The sequence below is a fragment of the Mastigoproctus giganteus genome, chromosome 9 (genome assembly GCF_048544385.1).
Source record: "Mastigoproctus giganteus isolate SK-2022 chromosome 9, ASM4854438v1, whole genome shotgun sequence".
Taxonomy (NCBI): domain Eukaryota; kingdom Metazoa; phylum Arthropoda; class Arachnida; order Uropygi; family Thelyphonidae; genus Mastigoproctus; species Mastigoproctus giganteus.
Window position 1 is genome coordinate 96860443 of NC_143583.1, and position 15106 is coordinate 96875548.

At 35.9% G+C, this 15106-nt stretch overlaps 1 protein-coding gene across 1 annotated transcript in view; it reads right to left on the bottom strand.

Moving 5' to 3' along the window:
• LOC150080571 (protein BANP-like) overlaps window positions 1–15106 on the bottom strand; it is a 161107-nt gene that overhangs the window by 26681 nt on the left and 119320 nt on the right. The window contains exon 7 of the mRNA XM_090381938.1: window positions 2570–2812. Within this exon, the coding sequence (XP_090238064.1) occupies window positions 2570–2812 (243 nt within the window). The remainder of the gene's footprint in view (window positions 1–2569; window positions 2813–15106) is intronic.

Here is a 15106-nt window from a genome sequence, read left to right on the forward strand (position 1 = left end):
GGCTTCCTTTGCATCTTAAGGTCTTAAATCAGCACTCCCCCTTAGTGATAAGTAGGAATTTATTTTGTATACTGCAACTTCTTTCCTTTTTGTGAGAAAGTTAGTTATTACCATTAGCAATAATATCATATTAATTATAAAACACTAAAGATGTTTAACAGCAGCCAATCTGGCATTCTTTCCTGAGAGGAGAAAATATATGAGTATATCATCTGTTGTGAAACTCAAAAAACTGTTTCTTCAAAATTCATATTCAGAAACATTTTGCTTTTCAAACACACCTGTATTAAACTGAAGCAGTGCTGGTGTTTGTATGTAAACCGTTACTCTTTGGATAAGCCAGAACAAGGACAATATTAATCAATTTTCTGATATATGAATTTAATTTTATCAATCTTAAATACCACAAGTAGAATCAATTAAATTATATAACAGTATAATTTAATTGGAAACGGTTTACCAAAGGTAAACCGTTTCCAGCCTGTATGTAAAAAATAAGCCAAAAAAAAGAAAGATTTAACAATTTCCTTATGCCATAGAAAATAAATTAAAAAAATACTATTAATAATAAAAACAGTCTTTATTGATATAAAAAGATAACATTACTCAAAAATTTCTGGTGAGGACTTTGTTGCCACATAATTTTGTGCACAATTACATCTATGATTTTCACCACCTAGATGTGGCTGATAGATTATAAATTAAATTTGTCTCCAAATAAAAAATACTTTTTTGTAGTGTAAATATGAATGGCTTACAGTCATTCATAAATACTGTAAGTCAGCATTTTTTTCTCAAGCATACCACTCATGCCATTCAATTTCTGTGATACACTAGGATTTACCACTGCTGATCTACAGTATATTTCTGGCTGTTTTTAGATTTTTTCATCAATGTAATTAGCACAATATGATTAGTCCAAACTTCCAACATATATCTTATGGCTAACTTAAACATACAGATTGCATTCCTCGTCAAAATGTGTTTTTGCAAAACTGTTTACACTTTCTGGTCTCTTGCTGCAAGCCCATCTGTGTTAAACATTTTCTGGTTTCTGGGTTCTTAAAGTTAGCAAGTGTGAAATCAGTCAGTGCAACCAGTTAGATTAAGGAAGCAAATACCAGAAATCGATGAATTTATTATTATGATAGTAACTTTAGATGTGGCATGGCTTTAGATATCAAAGCAAAACAAGTGAATATGAAGTCTGATCAGAAAGTTCAAAAGTTTAATTTTTCTAAAAAAAAAAAAAAGTTATAGTATGTACATTTTATGAAAATATCTTCTTCAAAGTAGCGTCACTCTGATGATATGAAAGTGAATTATTAGAACTCTTCAACAATGAATGACAGTTCAGTTTCACTCACGCACTATATTGGATGGTTGGAATGTCATTAAATTTCCATCCTTTCAAGTTTCATTTCAAATGGGGGGGATCACACTGGGGCAAAGTTATGTGAATATAGAGTAAAGGGAATGGTTTTTACCTACTACAGGAATGGGGATTTTTTTTTTTTTTTTTTTTTTTCAACCAGCACATTTTGTCCTAACTTTTTCCTTCAATCAAATGAGAACCTCTTGATAATAGATCACTAGTTTAACATCTGACCATTCTGAACAAATTCAGAGTGAACAAAGCATTGACTGCTGAAAAAATCAAACAACACTGTTTTCACACATGGCCAACTGGTTGTGCTTCTTTTTTTTTTTTTTTGACAGGGTGATATTGGTGACTTCCACTGGGGCAACTGGTATTTTCTTTTAGGTTCAATCATACACTCATATTTCATCACCATTAAAAACTTAATTGGTGGAATTAGGTCCATTTTTCACTCATCCTTTTCAGCTCTTCACACACTTGATGGTCTATCTTTCAGTCATAATTCAACACTCTTGGAACAAATTTTGCTGGCACTCAATGAATGCTAAAGGTTTTCAGTCAAATCACCTGGCATGATCTAAAGGAGATTACCAGCTCATCAGCAAGTTCTTGTATGATTAAGTGCTAATCAGAATGAATTTTTTTTTATGGAATTAGCAAATTTTTGAATTATTTCATTCACTAGGAAATGACAGCCTTTTGTGAAAAACAGATATCACCAAATGCAGTTCTTAACATTTAGAGAATTTCCATACCATTTTTCTTTTTCTTCACAAAAACATTGTGATAGAGGCCTAAAATATGCCCGAACTTCACACATGCATATACTGCTCACTACTGGTTTGATGAAGCAGGAAGTGGCCTGAATCAGGAATGTGGTGACCCCTCACCTATGCTTACTCATCACCTTGGCACTCTACCTACAGCACTTTTTTGTAATGAAGTATTAGAACTTTCTGATAAGAACCCATACAGAAGTCTAGTCAATGCCCATTCTAGGCTTGTTCTCATTTTTGAAGATATAAGATTAGTACTGAAATATCACTGAAACTTATGACATTTTAACATATTAATGCAGTTAATTGATTAATTTGTTGTTACTCTTTAGATAAAAAGAAATACCAAAAAAAAAAATAAAAATACATTAAAACTTGAAAGTTAAACTAGCCAACTATGAGCTCTTCATACCTGTGCTTCTTGCATTATTGTTGCCAATTCTTGTTGATCAAGTGGAGAATCTACAGTACCAGAATGTAAAGTGAAGCCAGACTGATTACCTAAATCAGAAATTTCTCCATCACTCATGGCTGCAAGCACTGATTCTCCTGTAACAGTAGTGATACCAGTAACTACACCTTCAATTGGATTCAAAGCAACATTGGTAGTTATGCCTGGTGACATATCCTGTTGATTTTGAGTGGCAAAACTTCCCTGAAAGAAAAAATAAAGGGAAGAAAAAAAAAAGGAAGAAAAAAAAAAAGGAAAAAAAAAAGGAAGGAAAAAAACCCAACTTGTCAGGGTTTTAACCATTTTTAACTGACTCTGTACTGCGATGCATTAATACCACTTTGTGTAGTAAAAATTTAACTTTTCATAGCATTTATAGGCTTGTACAATTAAGCCAATAAGAACAGAAAATACAGATAATTAATTGCTAATCAGATATAATAAAAATATGAAAAACAAAAGTAGCTGTAAGTAGTAAAAGTAGTAAAACTGGTAACATTGCACCTGTTGCAGGTGCAACGTTGTGCCCCACATGCATATCTATCATTTCACACAGGCATAAATATTGTACAGCAAAAGCAATAGTGAAACTACTATGCTATCAGGTCCACCAATGCAAGAAAGGGGGGCAATGGTTGGGTTCAAATGGCTGTTGAACATTCTAGACTTCTCCAAAATCTGGATTTTTTTTTTAAAATTAAAAAAAAAAAAAAAAAATCCAATAATGTAGAAATCACTACGGTCTTCTGCTTCACTGAGTTCTACAGCTTCAGCAATTATATAATTAAATATGACTGAAATCAAACACTCTAATAAACATGCAGCACCACCATTTATTCAGGGTTAAACTGTGACACTGGAAGTCACTTCATAAAATGAGTCTGTGCATTCTCCCTTCCCAAAGAGAATGCAGCCTAGTTCCGTATTTTCCTTATTTTGCAAGTTCGGAGACTTAAAATTTTCAGCACCTTCTACATAATCATTAAAATTCTATATCACCATTCAATGATACTCATCTCTTAAGTCACTATTAACTAAAACATAAAATACATCCTTTTGTTCAATACATGAATATAACTCATGCTCCGACAGACCAAACTCTTAACTCCAACAACACCTGAAAAAGCCTTAAATGGAGTTTCATGGCATTGCCAAAATAAAATTCAACCAAGATCTATATTTTAAATTAACCTTCACAATATTCACTCAAACTATTGCTACAGTCACAAGCAAGGGAAAGGGCTTTTGCAAATGTCAATACAGCAGTCTCAAACAGTTATTAAATTCTATTAAATACTGATGAAGTTACCAAAAGGACACCATTCAGGAATTTATCATAGAAGCTACTTTATATCTTTCAGTTACCAACTAAAAGATACTGTTTGAAACAAAGACCTAAAATGGATGTCACATAAACAGATGAGACTTGTGGCAGTGAAGAAAAATGTATGGGATTACATATAAATTATCAGGTGATACAGATGCCTAGAGGAGATATAAATCAGACTGCAATCAAGCCATAAAGGAGGTTAGGCAAGCTTACGAGCATCTAGTAAAGAAAAGCAACAAAGATTTCTTCACTTATGTAAACAGTAGTAGGAAATGGTTGAATCACATAGTCCACTAGATATGATACACAAACAAATGAATATAATGAATAAAAAACATTATAAAAATGGTAAAAGATAAAAAAGGTGATAAAAAAATATTTAAAATTAATTAACATGTTTAGTCCTATTTAAAATATACTATTTTATTATTTATTTATACATCATTTATACCTTTTTTTTTGACAATTTTCTACTCTCTTATATAGCTTATAATTCTTTTCTTGACATAGTGACTAATTTTTGTGGGTCAATGTAATATTTTATCACCTTTTTTATGTTTTTTATTCATTTACTATTGTTTGCATATTATAACCTATGTTGCAGGTGTGCCAATAAACTCCAAACTAAATCAAACTGAACCTGGTGGGGACGCTGCTAATAATATTAGTCCATGAAGGGATGCAACTGTTGATAACCACTCTCTGTCTTCTCCCGCTCAACCATCCCTTTATCTAGAGCAGCAACTTGCCCCTTAATGCCACAGTGCTCCAATTTGTACAGCATTCTTTTATATGGAATAGTGACCAAAGCTTTTCTGAAATTTTTGATGTCAAATTGTTTTTTGCATCCAGTTCCTTTGTTACTGCATCATAGTATCCAATCAGATTGGTCAGACAAGATTGCACATTAATAAATCCATGCTGCAACTGTGGGGTTCATTCCTATCTAGATGATCCTGCATTACTTCTTTAACCATTGGCTCCATAACATTCCCTGGAACAGAATCCAAGATTAACAGTTTGTAATTACTCATTTCACCCTTTGATCCCCCTCTGTGAATTGGGAATACATTTGCCTATCTCAGTCCATAGTGACTTCCCCTGAATCCAGGGATGCTCTCAGAGTCATGGCTACAGGTTTGCTCACTTCTTTTGCTGCTTCCTTTAATATAACTGGATAGATGAGATCTATCCAGTTATATTAAAGGAAGCTTAAGAATTTCTTGTTTCCACTTTCTTTTGGTTATTACAAAATAATTTTGCTAGCTTGCTGCTATTTCATTTACTTCTGGTATCCCCATCCCTAAAAAATTCCTTGTGTGAATGCAAATGCAAAATGCCCATTTGGTTTCTCAGTAACCTGAGCAGGATCAACAACAGTTAATCCATTCATATCTAGTGGACCATGTGATTCAACCACTTCCTACTACTGTTTACATAAGTGAAGAAATCTTTGTTACTTTTCTTTACTAGACACTCGTAAGCTTGCCTAACCTCCTTTATGGCTTGATTGCAGTCTGTTTTATATCTCCTCAAGACATCTATATCACCTGATAATTTATATGTAATCCCATACATTTTTCTTCACTGCCACGAGTCTCATCAATTTATGTGACATCCATTTTAGCTCTTTGCCTCAAACAGTATCTTTTAGTTGGTAACTAAAAGATATAAAGTAAAACAAATTTTTTTTTTGTATAATTATTTGTAAAATTATTTATATTTTTAATCCTGTACATCTTAGTACATTTTTATCTGTATAACTTTGTATATTCTACATCTGTATAACTCTGTATATTTAATTTTGTATAACTATTTGTTTAAAGATGTATAATTTTCTGTATAATTCCTTCTCTTGCAAACAGTTCAGTGGTTTAACTATTTCAGGATATCTATCTCCAATTGGTTCCCCTATTTTTAAAGCAAGTCTAACTCTAAACAAAATTTCCCTCAATTTGAATTCCTAACTTAAATGGTTTCCTTAATGTTTACTTCAATCAACTTCCACAACAACAACAGATGGAAGTTTGTTTCAACGATCAACCATCTGTTGGCTAAAGGCAAATTTCCACACATCTATTCTGCAACTGTCCTTCCTCATTTTGAATTTGTGCCCCCTCATGTGTGTGTGGTCTGAGCAAGAGGAAGAATCCCATCAGCACTAAGCTTGCTGAAACCATTCAAAGCATTAAACACCTCAGTCAGATCACCTTGCAGGTGCCTTATCTCCAGACGCTGCAATTTACAGAACTGAAACCTTACTTGGTAAGAGCACTCCTTTGTTCCACTCACCAATCTCATTGCCCTTCTCTGTACTCATTCCAGCAGCTCCACATCCTTCCTAAAATGAGGCCTCCACACCTGTACGCAGTACTCAAGATGTGGCCTGACCATTGCCTTATACAATGGGATAATCACCTCCTATCCCTGCTAACAAAATTCCTGTATATCATTGACAAAACCCATCAGCTGTCCTAGAAGCCCATCTGCATTGCTCAAAGAACTTCATATCTGACTGCACAATTACCCCCAGGTCTTTCTCATTTTCCACTACCCTAAGTGCAGTACCTCACAGTTGATAAGTTACTCTAGGATTACTACTACCCATATGCAGTAATTTGCATTTATCAATATTAAACTTCAACTGCCATTTCTCAGCCCATTTGCCCAACTTTTCTAGATCCTATTGCAGCAGCATACTGTCTTTATTGTCATTAACCACACTGCCAACCCTCTGCAACTTAGACATTAGCCTAATGTACCTCCATCAATAACATTAATAAAAATATTAAAAAAAAAAATGGGCCCAGCACTGAACCTTGGGGGACTCCACTAATAACATTAGTCCATTAAGAGCAGTATCCATTAATAACTACTCTGTCTTCTCCCACTCAATCATACCTTTATCCAAAGCAGTAACTTGCCCTTAATGCCACACTGCTCTAATTTATACAAGTGATCTTTTATGAGCAACAGTATCCAAGTATATGATATCAAAATTATTTTTTTTCATCCAGTTCCATTGTTACGGCATCATAGTATTCAATCAGATTGCTCAGACAAAATGCATACAAATTAACAAATTTATGCTGTGTTTTGAAGTACAGTGAAACTTCTCCTAACGGACACCTCTCGTTAACGGACATCTCTCTACAACGGACATTTTCAAATTCCCCAACTCACCTCCATTGGTTTTAACGTGTTTTCAGCTTCTGTCTAGCGGGCATTCTCTGTAACGGACGCGGACAGGAAATCTGCACTGATTCGTTTAGAATAGCACTTAATTTGATCTCCCCGTAACGGACAGCGGGCGAGCTCACGGCCCTTTTTCTAGGAACTTTTCTTCCACATATTGCCTCAATCGTGTGTTTATTTTCTATTTCAGAGTCTCTGAATTTTATCAAGGTTTACGTCGCGGTTCTAAACCCTTTTTCAAGAATTTTAAGGCACGTGTAAAACTTCTGATGAATTCGGTGTGTGCAGGGGGGGGGGGAATTTGGTCGGCCTTTTGTCTTTTCAGTTTCAGTTTTCAGTTTTGTTCAGTGTCGTGTGAAGTGCACAATGTCTTCTCGTAAACATTTAACTTTAAAAGATAAAGTCGAACTCATTAATGCGTATGATCGGCAAAAAAATAGTGTTCGCAATCTCGCTGCAAAATTCAAAATCGGAAAGACGCAGGTAAGCGACATCCTAAAGAAAAAAAATGACCTGCTCAAACAATTTTGGCAACATGGAAATGATCACGTTCAAAAATCATTCCCGAAAACTGTTGGACTTCAAATTGACAATGTTACGTATGAGTGGTTTTGTCGCGAATGTGCTAAAAAAATTCCCATTAATGGGCCTATTATTAGGGAAAAGGCTTTGGAGGTTGCGAAATCTATGGGAGTAAATGAGTTCAAAGCTTCTGTGGGATGGCTAGACAAGTTCAAAACTCGGCATAAAATTTCTTGGAAAACCGTAAGTGGTGAAGGTGGATCTGTTGATACTGGGGTTGTAACAGAGTGGACCATCAAATTGGAAGATTTATGTTGTTATTTTGAAGCTAAGGATATTTACAACTCTGACGAAACAAGGTTGTTTTTTAAAGCTCTTCCTGAAAAAACAATGACTCTAAAAAACGAAAAGTGCCAGGGCGGAAAAATTTCTAAGGAACGCTTGACTGTACTATTGTGTACAAATATGCTGGGAGACTTTGAACAACCTCTTGTTATAGGAAAACCACAAAATTCTCGTTGTTTCAAGGGCATAAAGTTGAATCTTTTGAATGTTGACTGGAAGTCTAATAAAAAAGCGTGGATGACACGAGATATCATGAGCGAATGGATAAGTCACTTTAACCAAAACATGATTCGTCAAAACAGAAAAATTATTCTTTTCATGGATAATGCTGCATCTCACCCGCACATTGAATTGTCCAACATTCAAATCGTTTTTCTGCCACCAAACACATCTGCAGAGTGTCAGCCCTTGGATCAAGGGATAATAAAAAATTTTAAACTTCACTACAGAAAACGTGTTTTAAGACATCTCATTGCAAACATGAATGATGTAACATGTGCGAGTGACCTTGCAAAGAAAATCAGCATCCTAGATGCGATTCAATGGATTTCCTCTTCAGTAAACACAATTAGAAAACAAACTGTCGTGAACTGTTTTGTAAAGTCTGGCTTCTCAAATGCAAAAATTGAAGTTGTGAACAGCAATGTGGAGCACCAAGAAGAACAAGAACTTCAACATCTATTGATAATGTATGATACTTCAGCTACAAGTGACCCTGGCTACAAAGATATAGACTCGAACCTCAATACTGAAGATGGTGCTCTAGATATCATCGATATTTTTCTAGAAGTTTCTCGTGAGGATGAAGAAATGGAAGGAGGTCATTCTGTCGAAGAAACATATTAACGACGAACCACCGATGAAAATAGAAGAAGCGCTCATACAAATCAATCGTTTAAAAATGTTTTTCGCCGCTGAAGAAGATACTGCAGGACTTTCGATGGTTTCTTCACTCCAAAAAAATGTTAAAAACAAAATTATCAGCCGGAAGAAGGTGCAGAAGAAAATAAGTGATTACTGTATGTATTTTTCTTAAGATAAAGTCATAATATGCATAGCACAATTGTATGTATATTATTTACAAAAATTATCAGCCGGAAGAAGGTGCAGAAGAAAATAAGTGATTACTGTATGTATTTTTCTTAAGATAAAGTCATAATATGCATAGCACAATTGTATGTATATTATTTACAAAAATATTGTGCAAAATCTGTATATAATTTAATTTAATTTTACATTAAACGTTTAACGATTTTACTTTATCTCTTGTGTATGTAATTGTATATTATTTACAAAAATATTGTTAAAAATCTGTATATATTTTAATTTAATTTTACATTAAACGTTTAACGATTTTTCTTTCTTTCTTTTTTTTTTTCCTCCCTCAGACTTCTTGTTAGCGAACACTTCTCTCTAACGGACACATTTTCGTTCCCCATGGCTGTCCGTTAAAGGGAAGTTTCACTGTATATTGAAGCCTTGTCTAGATGATCTTGCATTACTTCTACATGTGGACTGAGAAGCTTATGCATATGTTGGCCTCACGTAGCCGAGTGGTCAGGAGTGAAAGTGCATAGCACGCATTCCTTGAGTGGACCGGGGTTCAAGCCCGTGACTACTAAATACGATAAATATTTGTATTAACGATTTATTGTAAACTCTACTGACTTGGTTGTCGTGCTGGAGTATAAACAGAAAATTTATTTTTTATTTATTTATATGGAGAAGTAGAAATTGAAGCCTTACATTGAAAAATGCAACTTAGTGCACATGGGTAGCAGCAATTGAATAACATACCTACTATTTTACCATACTCAGTGTAGTGAAGAATATGAAGTTCTCTTAGCAGTGCAGATGGGATGCTTGAACAGCTCATGGGGTTTTGTCAATGATATACAGCAATTTTTGCCAGCAAGGCTGAAGAGGTGATATCTCTTTGTTCAAGACAATGGTTAGCCACATCTTGAATACTGCAGAGAGGAAACCTCATTTTAGGAAGGATGTGCATCTGTTAGAATGCATGCAGAAAAGAGTAACGTGATTAGTAAGGTGAAGAAAAGAGCACTCTTAACAGAAAAGGCTTTAGTTCTTCAGATTGCAGTGTCTGGAGACTAAGCACCTGCACAGTGTTCCAATTGGGATGTTTAAGGCTTTGAATGGATTGAGTAAGCTGAATGATGATGGCATTCTGCTCTAGCACAGACTACACATCTGAGGGAGCATGAATTCAAACTGAGGAAAGATGGTTGCAGGATAGATGTACAGGAATTTGTCTTCAGCCAATGGGTGGTTGATTATTGGAACAAACTCCCATCCGGTGTTTTGGAAGTGAATAGTGTGAATAGATTCAAGGAAAAACTACAAAAATTGTTAGAGGGGATAGACTGGTGATATGCAAAGAGCTGCTGTCAGTTTTTTTGTATGAGCTTGCTTTCTTGCATCACTTTCCATTATTAATACTAAAACCACAGTTTCTAAATATTCTCTTACATACAACATTTCTATTATGAATTGTTAAAACAGCAAGTATAACTTGGGATAATTTATTATACAGTGAATGTCAGTTAATGTTATCACTGGTTATTTTTATTAGCTCCTTATTATAATCAAAAATGAAAATCTAAAACTATTTCTATTATAATATATGTAAATTCTGCCACTTTATATGATCATACCACCATTTAATGTTATCATTTTTCATTTCGATTAGGAGAAATGTCTTCTAGAACACACCTAAAACTGTATTTAAGTCAGAAATCTGTTGTTATTTACAATCCTGACACACGAAATAATGTTTATGACCTCATCCATTCTAAAAAAAAAAAAACAATCACCAATATTATGCTTTTGCCTTCAGCCTATTCAACTGGGGAAAGAAGCAGTTGAACCAACTACTATAAAGTTTTACAACAATCTATGACTAAGTTACTGGTGTTTAATTACATTGTCCAAACATCTGAATTTTTCCCACAAGTGATCATGTGATCTCAGAGTGCATATGTGCAGTACTGTATCCACTGCCTGCTTTCCATGAACAGACTTCAGTTTAGTTTGCAACTGACATCCATTGAGAATGGAACCATGACTTATTTTTTCTTAGAATAGAAATGTCGCAGCAATGTAGAGATTTAAGTTTGAGTGAAAAGAACAAAATTCTAAGTGCTTCTGACGCCTTAACTAAGTATAAACAGAGAGAAGCTGCATTAAAACTTGGTATTTCACAGCCTTTTTTGTGTAAACTTTTAAATAGAAAATCACATGAATTAGGAGTGACGGAGAATAACAATCTGAATTGTCATTCTCAGTCACTGAATAGGAAAAGAATAGGAAAAGATGCAGAAAGAATAAACTTTAGCATTAGCAAAGGCACATGATTCAAGAAAGCCAGCTTATATAGTATCAGCCAAAAAAAAAAAAAAAAAACCACACAACCTTCTCATTTCACTCATCCACTCGCTCCAAATGTTTGTCTAGTTCTGCCTTAAATCTATTTAAGCTATCAACTTCTAGGACATATGGAAGTTCATTCCAGCAATCAACCACCCGCTGGCTAAAGGCAAACTTCCACACATCTATCCTACAACTCTCTTTCCTCAATTTGAATTTATGCCTTCTCAGGCGATTATTCTGAGCAAGAGGAAGAATCATCCCATCAGCATTGAGCATGCTCAAACCATTCAAGGCTTTATACACCTCAATCATATCACCTCGCAGGTGCCTAGTCTCCAGACACTGTAATTTGCAAAACTTAAGCCTTTCTTCGTAAGAGCAACCCTTTGTTCCATTCACTAATCTTGTTGCCCTTCTCTGTACTCATTCCAACAGCTCTACATCCTTCTTAAAATGAGGCCTCCAGACCTGTATACAGTACTCAAGGTGTACCCATTGCCTTATACAAAGGGATAATCACCTCCTTATCCCTGCTAGAAAAATTGCTGTATATCATTGACAAGACACCGTGAGCTACTCTTGCTGACCATCTGCACTGCTCAGAAAACTTCATATCTGCCTGCACAATTACCCCCAGGTCCTTTTCATTCTCTACCACTGTCAGTGTAGTACCACACAGTTGATATGTTACTCTGGGGTTACTGCTTCCCATATGCAGTACTTTACATTTGTCAATGTTAAACTTCAGTTGCCACCTCTCGGCCCATCTGCTCAACTTTTCTAGATCCTGTTGCAGCAGCGTATTGTCATTAGTGTCATTAACAACCCTGCAGACCTTCGTATCACCTGCAAACTTGGACATTAAGCCTGATATACCATCATCAATATCATTAATGAATACAGAAAACAACAATGGACCCAACACTGAACCCTGGGGGACTCCACTAATAACATTAGTCCATGAAGAGCAGTGTCCATTGATTACCACTCTCTGGTCTTCTCCAACTCAACCATCCCTTTATCCATAGCAGTAATTTACCTCCAATGCCACACTGCTCAAATTTGTGCAGCTTGTGGAAGATTATTTTCATTTGGATTATTTCATAAAATCAGAATTTTATATGAAATTTTCAAAGGTAACAATAGAGAAAGATTTTTTTCTTTTTAGATTTGGGACAGAGAGAGAGAGAACAATAAAGTGAAGAGTACAAACTCTTAGGTTCATCATACAACACATGGATGAGAGGTTCTTGTTTTTCAAACACTTCGCTTTATGCACAAAATAATCTGTCACTTGGGACAGCAAAACTAGGATAGTCCAAGCTTTATAGAATGATTTTTTTTTAAATTGAAACAATCTTCTTTTAACTCAAAGATCTATATTTACTGGAAATGAAACTCAGGAAATATTTTTCAGGAGACTGACATTGCTAAAGTAACCAAATACAAGAGTCTTTCAGAATGAGCCATCTTAATGGAGCATGTTTCAAGAATTTTTTCAAGAACTTTTTTTTTTTTTTTTTTAAGTTCTGCAATTTGCAGAACTTAAAGTGTCTGGAGACTAGGCACCTGTACGGTGATCTGATTGAGGTATATAAGGCCTCGAATGGTTTGAGCAAGCTCGATGCTGATGGGATTCTTCCTCTTACTCAGATTACAAACCTGAGGGGACATAAATTCAAATTGAGGAAAGACAGTTGTAGATTAGATGTGTGGAAATTTGCCTTTAGCCAGCAGGTGGCTGATTGCTGAAACAAACTTCCACTGTGGAAGTTTGTTTCAGTAGACAGCTTAAATAAATTCAAGGCAGAACTAGACAAACATTTGGAGTGAATAGATGGGTGAAAACTTTCTTACACCATATGCCTCTACTAATGCTAACTTTTAGCTGATATACAAAGGGTACTAGGAAAGTTTTGCAATACAGCTTTGTTTATTTAATTTTTTCAAAGTAATTTCCTCTACATTCAATACACCTCTCCATCCTCCGAAACCAATCTTTAAACCAGTTCTGCCAAGTTTCACTAGGGAGTAAAGCACACTCGTTGTCCCAAGCCCGTAGAAGGTCCTCATCACTGGAAAACCGCCTCCCTTTTAGCTTCATTTTCACATGCGGGAACAGTGCAAAGTCGCAGGGAGCAAGGTCTGGACTGTAGGGAGGGTGCTCGAGAAGTTTCAGTCCTGTCGTGGTCAAATATTCGGTGCAGGCTTTGGCGCGGTCAGCTGGAGCATTATCGTGATGGATGTACCAGGTGTCCATTCTTGACTTTGGCTGCAGGTTCTTCATAGATCCAATGACTTTAGGCAGGCATTGTTCAGTATACCACTTAGCTGTGACTGTCTTCTTCGTGTCCAAAACGACACGTTCCACAATTCCACTCGATTTGAAAAATACAGCTATCATTTTCTTCTTTACAGATCGGGATTTTCTGACAATTACGGGTGTGTCGTCATCATCAAAGACCCAAACTTTGTTTTGAGCCTTGGTCGGCAGATCGTAATAGTACAGCCAAGTCTCGTCACCTGTCACGATGTTGTTCACATACCGAGATTGTCCCTTATCAAACTTTTTTAACATCTCCCGGCACCAAGTCACACGTCGTGTCATCTGCTCTTCAGTCAGTTGATGCGGCACCCAGAGAGAACAAAGTTTCTTCACGTGCAAATGATCTTACAGAATCGAACGAATTTCTGGTGCATTTAGGCCCAAAGTATCCTCTATCTGTTGGTAGGTCACTCGCCTGTTTTCGTCAAGCATTTTCCTCACAGCAGTAACGTTTTCCTCCGTAACTGACGTTCGTGGCCTTCCCGGCCTCTCAGAATCCTCCAGAGTGAAATTTCCCCTTTGGAATTCTCTATACCACCTGAATATCGTTGTACGATGTGGACAATCATCATCTAGTGCAAGAGTCATTTCTTCTAAGCACTGGTCTATGGTTAAACCACGCACAAAATTATACCGCAAAACTGTCCTTATCTCATTTCGTGACCATGATGCCATCGCAAGCACTTTACACTCTCACTACTAATGAATAACTGAGCCCATCTTGGCGCGGCGGCTACTATGCACGTATGAACATGTCTCAACATGCAGCAACAAGCAGCTTCCTGTGATTCATTGTTGCGTCATATTGCAAAACTTTCCTAGTACCCTTTGTACATTTCTTACTGCATTTTTGAGTAACCATCCCATATTTTTTTGGGAAAATCATCAAAAACATGAAAATTTGATATACATTCTGAACTCTGAACATTCTTCTCTTAATTCTTCGAACCATTTCAAAAAAGAATTATGCACCACATGTACATGTTGTCACAGAAGTGTAAAGGAAAAAAATAGCATTTTTATGGAAAAAAAAAAAAAAGTCCTACAAACAGATGGACAAACATGCTTTATTTTAAAGTAAATTAATAAAAGGCATTTCACCAAAGGGGCTTAGAGGGGAACAGGTATCCTGTGTGTTATCAGACACTCAGCCTAAAACATTGATGGATCCAATATCTCTCTATTACAGAAGATTTAGGAGAAGTCCGGTTGGCCTGCCTCCCTAAAATCCACTCATGCACACCTTCTCGATGGAAAGCCCTGTTACGTCACTTAGGTGGCAACAAACGTGTAGAGTGGTTCTCTTCAAGATGCCTGGTCAGCGTGAAGAGGAAAAGACCAAACCTTCCAGCATATGCCAGCACGACAAAACAAATGGCCCTCAGTCCCC